Source organism: Asterias rubens, chromosome 3 (assembly GCF_902459465.1).
Source record: "Asterias rubens chromosome 3, eAstRub1.3, whole genome shotgun sequence".
Lineage (NCBI taxonomy): Eukaryota > Metazoa > Echinodermata > Asteroidea > Forcipulatida > Asteriidae > Asterias > Asterias rubens.
In genome coordinates, this window is record NC_047064.1 from 4,284,057 (window position 1) to 4,293,879 (window position 9,823).

Sequence of the window (9,823 nt, forward strand, 5' to 3'; positions counted from 1 at the left end):
CTATACATCACGTCAAAATCTTCCTGTCAAGCTTTGAAAGTGGACGAAACTATAAATTCATGGGCCTAGGGCATTTTTGCTAAACTATCAAGTCAATTTCATAATCATGGTAGACCTACCTAGCTGGTGTTGTCGATTAGAAACCTGTGCCTATTATAGTTTGTTTGTGTAAACAATTACTCATATTCATGATAATATAATTATTTGGTTTGTCAGTCAAATGTCTAAACAGGAGTCCACTTTTAAATGTTGTCAAACATTCAGTCTAAAAAAATAAGAAGTATAAATACTGGTAACATGGAGGAAGAACTATGATGATGTAACGTTGGTATCTTTGTTTATAATTGGTATCTATTGTGCCTCAACACGGAGCTCGGAGGAAGCTCGGAGGAACCATGGAGGAACCGACCTCAAACTGTGCAATAACGATTTAGTTCCTTTCTTGAAAGCAATCTTCTATGTTTTGAGGGGGTACAACCATGGAGGTTTGTTCAACCTCATAATCATCACATACAGTCTTGCAAAATATTGGGTGCATGAACTACACACGTTTTCGATTAACTCTATCTAATTCTAAGACATCAAACAAACAATCGTTTCTTTACCTGGTATGGTGCATGTTGAAGCTGTGATCCCGATGATAACGAACTGGGGTAGTGATGCAGGACGGGCGCCGCGCTGCCCCCGTACAAAGAATGCTCCATCGCGCTGCGGGCAAGATCATCCACCAAGTCCGGACTTTTATCAAGTACTCAGATAAAACTGGTCGCCCCTCGAGAAAAAAATAAACGGCCGGTCGTCGAGCTCAGATGAATTTCCCCCAAGAAGTGGTGATACGGTGTATGTCTCCTATACAAACCTAATGAGGATCTAGTCTTTCTCGTGGTGTAACCTCAAAATAGCCAAAACCGTAAAATATGTCAACACACTGTTAACAAATACACCATTCGCAAGAGAGACTACGACCACGACCGTCCTTTGTGTATGAGGAGCGTGTGCGTCGACTATTTCTCACCCCGAGTCGCAAATATAGAAATGATTTAAGTACTTCGAATTATAAGCACGTACTGGCTTGTGATGAGCAAAATGAAAAAGCACAAGCAGTTTGAAACGTCGAACTGGACATTATCACCAACATTGTATTAATGACAAGGGGAAAAGTGTGTCACAACAAACCGTTGTGGAATGGTCATAACAATTGCAGCTTCACAGCAGTACTACTATCCCATGCAACCCAGGCAGCACACACACAGAGCTACAACTTCCCCATTGCCAAGCGAGTTTAGGTCACTGCTCCAATATGTCATTGCGCCTGCGTGGAGGCACTGGTTTGGGCTCAGGAGCGTATGGCGACCAACTCATTGGTGAAATCCCTAGACACCAAGAAGACATAGGATGTGGTAGTAGCTGGCAATATACACTATTTCCAAACACATGTGCTTTCGAACTGAATCAGAGAAACTGCACACTTGATTCACCGACTGTGAATTTTAACATTTTAGAGTTGCTGTCAGTTCAAAAACATTGCTAGGGTCTTGCGCGTCGTCGAGCAACGCGTAAGTTTCAAACAACCCCTGAACACTAAGAGAGTTTTTCAAGAAGTGGGCCATTTTCGAATAGACATTGAGCCATTTTCGAATTGACATCTAGTTGATTAAAGGCGAGAGCTGGTTAAAAAGTTAGCTGAAAAAGGGTATAGAATAATCACACCATTGCCGTTAATTGACAGCGATTCAAAACACACGAACCTCACAACTTGTTTACTTAGGCGCGATGGTGATGGAATTGTGTCATTTTGGTGCGACACTAAGTAATAAACTCTATGGTAATATAGAATTCGGCACACTCTCAGAGAGAGCATGTCATAAGAACAATTTTTTGGCTTCAATTCCATCGTTGATTTGCCCTTTGAAGAAATATATAGGTTACATAACAGGCAATGTCAGCCATTTTGAAAATTGCTCGTTACTCCACCTGTATTTTTTGAAAATCGACGCCAATAATTGAAATGAAGAAGATTTATTAGCCTATACAATAAATCTATGTGACTGGCTGCATTGTGGTGTGCCTGATTCTTAAACTATTTGCTCTGCTAGTGTTGTCACCACCTTGATTACTTTCCTTGTATACCAGCAATGAATGCTAACATTCATTATTTATGTACAAAAATGAACCAGACGGTTTTGCTCTTCAAGCCTCGGTTTGGTTACACTTATTTGACTGATGAGAAAAAGGGGTCTAATTTTTAATATCTGTCTTGTCACAGAAAAAGGACCAGGGACCTTTCTGTACGGTCTTGTGCATAGAGCACGCAACAAGTGGAGCCACATGCCTCCAATGGATCCACGAAGATAATGTTATCAAGAAGAATGGGTGATATCTCATAAATCACTTACCAGTAGAACGCTCTGCTCGAGTCGCTAAGCTGGATTAGGGAGCGACATGGTTGTGGATCATGGATGGATGGTCCAAACTAAAGCACGGATAATTTGGACGTTGTAGGCCTGCAGTGATTATACACATTGAAAATAAGAAGGCATCACAACATCGTCAACGAGATATTGGGATATATTTTGTTTCAAATCGTACCAATGTTGTGCACACCTTTAAACCAAAAATTACGTCACAATTGTTTGATTTTTTCTTTTCATGTTGGTCATTATTATTATGGCGTAAGTTTTCCAAAGAAAGTCAGAATGGACTTTGGCTATAGAAGGTATATAGTCGCCACATTGTCAACAATACATTGGGATAAATTATGTTTCCAAAAATGTTCAGGGCATATTTTGTTGGTTTGGTTTAACAAGGAAAGAACCACTATAGTTTTCAATGAACAGCTCCCCATAGAAACCCTGTATACTTACAATAAAATACACAGGAATACAACACATCAGTATGCTTACAAAATCATAGTTCTGTATTACGACTTCAAGGGTTAAGCGAATCTAGGGAAAGGGTCAGGATGGGGCGTGGGTAATCGAAGGAAGACGAGGGCTCCCGCTGGTTCATCATGACACATTCGCGAAGAGGATATTTGTGTACAACTCTTTTCGTTTCTAACAACTTGCCCTTTCCCCTTACCTTATGTTCGGACTTAGGAAGTCCCTTTTCGTATATTATTCACTTTCACATTTGAGTATTGCCAACCAAATAACAAAATTAAGTTATTGGACACATTTCAGGAGTATTTCACTATTGTATCTTGAGAAGAAGTAGACCAAAAATTTCAAATTAAAAACGTTATTTCCACGAATCTGACCGTGTTCGGGCGGTATTCACAAGACGGAAGGGGCACTGGTATTGGTATGGACTTTACAGTGCACACCAAACTCTACACACACGCCCTCCTCCTCTACAATTACTAATCGTATAAGTTGACTATAACAGGATGGTTGGTTCGAGTCCATAAAAAACAACTTATTTTGTCGCCGTTGTTCCTATAGATACAAAATGATAGAGTATTCTACAAATACTTCATTACTGTGGTCACAGGATAAAATTCTTTGAACATGTCGACAAAATTCTGGGTTTTCTTTTTTTGTTGTTATGTTGGTGCACGGCTCCGTTTCCGCTGGGCCGTGCCCTCAGCGGGTGCTTGATAGGGTTTTAATGGTGTCCCAACGGGCACCAGCGGCCGGCCATCAATCATGGGGGCTAGCTGTGTACTGTCACCGTGGCCAGAGAGGGGCCAAGATACCATCCGCTCTGGAACCTTTTATAGAACTGGTTCCTTAGTATGGTTCCCTCCTTAAAGCGGTGGACACTATTGGTAATTACTCAAAATAATTATTAGCATAAAACCTCACTTGGTAACGAGTAATGGGGAGAGGTTGATGGCATAAAACATTGTGAGAAACGGCTCCCTCTGAAGTGCCATAGTTTTCGAGAAAGAAGTAATTTTCCACGAATTTGATTTCGAGACCTCAGATTTAGAACTTGAGGTCTCGAAATCAACCATCTAAACGCACACAAGGGTGTTCTTTTCTTTCAATATTATCTCGCAAGTGCGATGACCGATTGAACTCAAATTTTCACAGGTTTGTTATTTTATGCATATGTTGAGATACACCAACTGTGAAGGCTAGTCTTTGACAATAACCAATATTGTCCACTGGGTAAACCTTTGGTAATTACTCCAAAACATATTACCATAAAAACTTACTTGGCTAGTACCACTGCAGCTGTTGATAATTCATAACATTTTGAGAAACGTTTCACTCCTTTAAGGAACATTGGAGGAACCGCTCTGGAACCTTGTATAGCAACTCGTTCCTCGCCACGGTTCCCTCCTCAAAGGCACTTGACACCTTTGGTAATTACTCAAAATAATTATTAGCATACAACCTTACTAGTAACGAGTAATGGGGAGAGGTTAAAGGAACACGTTCATGCCTTGGATCGGACGAGTTGTTCTATAAAAACGCGTTTGAAACCGTTTGTTATAAAATGCATATGTGGGAAAGATGTTTTAAAAGTAGCATACAATGATCCACACAAATTTGCCTCGAAGTTGCGTGGTTTTCCTTTTACTTTGCGAACTAACACGGTCGGTCATTTATGGGAGTCAAAATTTTGACTTCCATAAAGAGCCGACCGTGTTAGTCGACGAGGTATAAAAGGAAAACCGTGCAATTTCGAGACATGTTTGTATGGATCATTGTATTCTACTTTTACAACATCTTTCTACCCATTATGCATTTTGTAACAAACGGTTGCGAACGCCATTCAAAGACCAACTCGACCGATCCAAGGCAACGTGTTCCTTTTAAAACTTACTTTGTAACGAGCAATGGAGAGGAGCTGTTGGTGGTATAAAACATTATGAGAAACGGCTCCCTCTGAAGCAACGTAGTTTGGGGAAAGTTAAAAATGTTAAAAGATTTCATGAAGCCTTTTATTATGCATCTGAACGCACACAAATTTGTGCAATATGGATGTTTTTGTCTATTTTTTTTCTCTCGCAACTTCGATGACCAACTGAGTCCAAATTTTCGTATGCATATTTGGGGAAACATCAAGTGAACATGTCTTTGCCAGTTTCTAAAGGTGCAAAAAAGGTCTTTGGTTCATATCTCAACTTCTGAACTCAGATTGAACCACGCAAACAACATGATATTTTGTCACATTTTTGTTGTTCTTCATATTGACGCGAAAAATGGCTCGCTTTAAACATCTGCTGTTTAGCACATTGAAGATTCTTTACAAATAAAGTATAATGCTAAAACCACGTATTGTTATGTAGTACAGCAATGAAATTACATATCTTCCTTTACAGCGGTTTGTTTGAAGTAAAAGGTTAAGTTAATTCGCGCATTGCTATTGTGAATGTCATGCTCGCAATCACTGTGGCTAATGGCGTTGTTTTTGTGGTGGATTTGTCTTGAAAACACATAAACAAAGGAGGGAACCACTAGTTAAGGCGATTAATTCAGTTAATCTTCGATTAATTATGCCTAGTTTGATGAGATTTGTTTATTGTTTTATCAGCCATTGGTCTCAGTCGGTTGTTTACGCGGTTTGTGTAGGTTCTCGCGTCATGCGTAACCCGCCTGTGGAACATTGGTTGGTTGGACCATGGAGGTACAAATGGTTGGACCCAGAGAAAGGACCGTGGTTCAACTACCGTATATTGAGGGGGTATTTCTAAAACAAACCAAACTTTATGGGGGGGGGGGGGGGGGGGTGGGGGACTGGGTGAAAGTTTCACTCTGAAATCTCAATTGTGATAAACTTGATATCAGTGTCAATCATACAGAAAATGTTTTCATCATACAGAAAATGTTTTCAGAAGACACGTCGGCATTTCGTCGGCTGAACTAAGAACAGACTTTAAATGTGCACTAAAATCTATTTACTGACAGAACAATTAGTTGTTGTTTTCACCAAAACAGGATCACCCTTCAAGTTCAAGTCCTATTTTGGCAGTTAACTTTTCACCAGGTATAGGCCTATGGCATTTATTATAAAGTATTGCAAAATCAGAGAACGGGAATAAAAACGAAGTCTCTCAAGAAGAACCGAACGATGAACTACCGTAATCCCTTTCAATCGTTCAGCATTTTTTGTTATTTATTTCAAAAGCAGCTTCGTGGAATCGTGGCTGATTTTTCTGAAAATCATGGTCCTGTTAGGTGGGATCATGGAGAAGGGTGGTGGGAGGGGGGAGGTGGGGTAGGTTGAAGAAGAGTTGTCGTCCCTTTCAGAGGGGTGTGTTTAGCATCGTCCACGGTGTAACCTTCGACTTCAAGCGCGGTAGTTGTAAACTTAAGGACCAAGTAAGTAATTTGTGATGGTGCCAGGGGCCAAGAGGACTGGCAGTTGGCCCGGATAGTATTTACGGCCCCCACCGAAAAACGAGCGGGGTAACAGGTGACTGGCCCTCAATGCCCCATATATCTCAATCACACTCCGATACATTAAAGGAGCAGTACCTGACCGATATTGTTGTACTTCTATACCTTAAAGGGGCAGTATATTTCTCCATGTTAGGTGCATGCCGTCAGTGTCTCCCGGAAGCCGAGTGCATGACAAATAATTTCAGCATCGAACATAAATATAGGCGTCAATACTCTCGACTTGTGACTAAAGTCGTGAATATTGACCCCAATACTTGCGCACAAGTCGTGAATTTTGACAAGAACATTGGCGAGAAAAAATTCACGACTTTGGGCATGCAGAACTCGTGATTTGTGTCCGAAATGTTGGCGTCAATGTTCACGACTTGGATTCCAAGGCGTTAAGTTTTGCTTAAACAGTGTCGTCAATATTCAGGACACAAGTGCATTTTGAAAAAGCTGTAAGTGACACAAACTTGCTAAACGAACCCAAGGATACCTTGCCAAGCAAAAAAAAAAAAAAATGTTTACCGCCAAAATTCAATGTGCATTTGATAACTAAAGACCACTGCTCCCCGTTTAAACCTGTTCAACTCCTATCGATAAAAATGTAGAAGCGCAAACTGATTAGCAATAAACATGTTTGATCTCTGCTGAACTGTAATGGTGAGTTTTTATTATCTCAGTGTTTAAAACTGATGATAAGGTAATCCCTTATCTAAACTCTACTCCTGAAAATGCTATGTGATGATATACAACCACAGATGGACACTTTGTTTTTATCACTGAATGGCGTTAGAGGGGATTTAAAAGTATATGATCATTGATTGTTAACATGATGATGATTTATCGGCTAAATTGTCAATAAAGATACAGTAAAGTCACCTGTGAAAGTTCAATTGAATACAGTGTCTAGTCCTGTTCAGAAATCAGCTAAAAGAAAAACTGTCAATGTATTTTCATCAAGAACGTCGACAATTCCTTGCTCTATGGTCGAATCCACCCAGGTTTAGCGAAGCGACAGCAGTTACAAATTGCATCTGCGGTCGCATCAATCACAAGATGGACATCACACAAAAAAAAAAAAAAAGTTTTGAAGTATCAACATTTTCCACAAACTTTAATTGATTTCTAAACAACGGGAATGTGCCAGACGACTCCGAAGTAATTTTTAGCATCATTACCTTCTAAAGTTAATAACAATGGGCTGTCGAATATAATCTACACCTTTGTGTTCGATGTAATTACAGTATGACTCTACCTTTAAGTTTACCCCTCCTCGGTCAAAACGAAAGACAAGAGGTATGAAGGTATTAAATCACTAAAGTATAGTGGATAAATCAAACAGGATGACTCGGCGTTTACTTCCCTTAATGACAATCTACACAGGGAAATATTTTACGAGAATTTGAAAAGAACAACAGGAATGACAGACACCCATGAAGACAAAGTAAGAGAACACTGTGTGCTCATCTTCCAGACACACAAATACTTTGTCAATCGTCACAGAAAAAACCCCAGAAGTTCGTAAGCAATAAAATGGTTCCTGACAAAAACAACATCCGTCGATTTCACCAAACTCTTCCTAACTTATGGATTAATCTTAGGACTTAAGACGAGTCCCAGTCCTGCACTGTAGCATGCATACCTGTGAAGTAACGTAGTTTTCAAGAAAGAAGTAATTTTCCACGAATTTGATTTCGAGACCTTAAATTTAGAATATGAGGTCTCGAAATCAAGCATCTGAAAGCACACACCTTTGTGTGACAAGGGTGTTTTTTCTTTCATTATAATCTCGCAACTTCGACGACCGATTGAGCTCAAATTTTCACAAGTTTGGTATTTTATGCATATGTTGAGATACACGGAGTGAGAAGACTGGTCTTTGACAATATTACCAATAGTGTCCATGTCTTTAAACTCGAGATAGGATTAATCCTAGTGTTTCGTGAAATCGTCTGCAGATGACAAGTTTTCCCATTCCCATGTAGAATTGGACCTTCCTATGAAATATATTGACTTATGAATGGCAGAAATCAACACTTCACGCTCAGCTTTCTTGAAACACAATTTTGAAAAGTTTGTTACGTCCTCCTTCCGGGCATGGGAACTGGATATGGGCGGTCCACGAAAATAGCACAAAGACAATGTATACTGGACTCGGAAATTAATGGATTTAAACAGGACTGGTAAGGATATCTTTCTTTAATTAAAGGCAGTGTACACTATTGGTAATTATCAACCTCAACAATGCATAAAATAACAAACCTGTGAAAATTTTAACACAGTTGGTCGTCGAAGTTGCGAGATAACAACGAAAGAAAAAACACCCTTGTTGCACAAGTTGTGTACTTTCAGATGCTTGATTTCGAGACCTCAAAATCCAACTCTGAGGTCTCGAAATCAAGTTCAATCTAGTGAGAAATTACTTCTTTCTCAAAAACTACGTTACTTCAGGGGGAGCAGTTTCTCACAATGGTTTATACTGTCAACAGCGCTCCTTTGCTTGTTACCAAGTAAGTTTTTATGGCAATAACTATTTTGAGAAATTACCAATAGTGTCCACTGCCTTTAGTGGATTTATACAGGATTGGTTAGGATATCTTTCTTTAATATTACATAGCAAAGTAAACACTTACTTATTACATAAGCCTTGATTTAGAAACGACAACCCGAAAAATGTCTAAACAAAATACCCTCCTTAGGTTTGAACGACGTAGCTTCCGCCAGAGTAAGGGGTGTTTTAGAGTGACCCTGGAGAAAAAAAGGGTTTCTGACGTAACATTCTCAGACCACATTAATTTCTGAGACCGCTTTATACACACACAGATGAGTCCGTGACCAGATAGAGTTCGTGACGTAGGCATTTTTCATAATATTATGTCATATTTACGTTCATATATAGTCATGGCCTTACTCTTAAGATGTTTTTTTTATTAACATCATCCGGTGTTTGTTGTTTGTTTACAAATCCGAAGGAAGTATTGCAATATTTTGTGAAAGCCGCAATTTTTAAATCCGGTTTAACCGCGCCAAATTCTCGGTGTGTCCGGATCAGCGAGTCATTGCTGCATAACTATGGGGGCGTTTGTGCGACCTTTCCGGATTCCCGTGAAACACATTTCTAGACACACTTATGAATGAACACCTCTTGACAATGTAGGCGTATTATGCTTTCAAAGTAGGCTATATCTTTACGTCAATGAAACTTATGATCTATTAAAAACACTGGACTGTTCTGTTCCAACAATATTTATAAAAAAAAAAACATGTGGAAATTTTTCGTTGTAATAATCTTCCGTCCGTTGCGGTTTGGTCGGAACCGTTATACGTCAGCGCTGCTCACGAAACAAAAACACAGACGCTCGAACTTTTTCCTGGTCAGGGTCGCTTAAACCCAAAACAAACCACACCAGTATTTTTTTCTGAGAACTTATTGTAATTGATCCACCTCATAATGTGTTTTTTCAATCAGTGATGGTTATTTC

At 39.6% G+C, this 9,823-nt stretch overlaps 1 protein-coding gene across 1 annotated transcript in view; it reads right to left on the bottom strand.

Annotated features, from left to right (window-relative positions):
* The window catches only part of LOC117288398 (homeobox protein MOX-1-like), a 34,475-nt gene extending 33,282 nt beyond the window's left edge, over positions 1 to 1,193 (bottom strand). The window contains exon 1 of the mRNA XM_033769243.1: positions 606 to 1,193. Within this exon, the coding sequence (XP_033625134.1) occupies positions 606 to 704 (99 nt within the window). The 5' untranslated portion in view covers positions 705 to 1,193. The remainder of the gene's footprint in view (positions 1 to 605) is intronic.
* Positions 1,194 to 9,823: the final 8,630 nt, after the last annotated feature.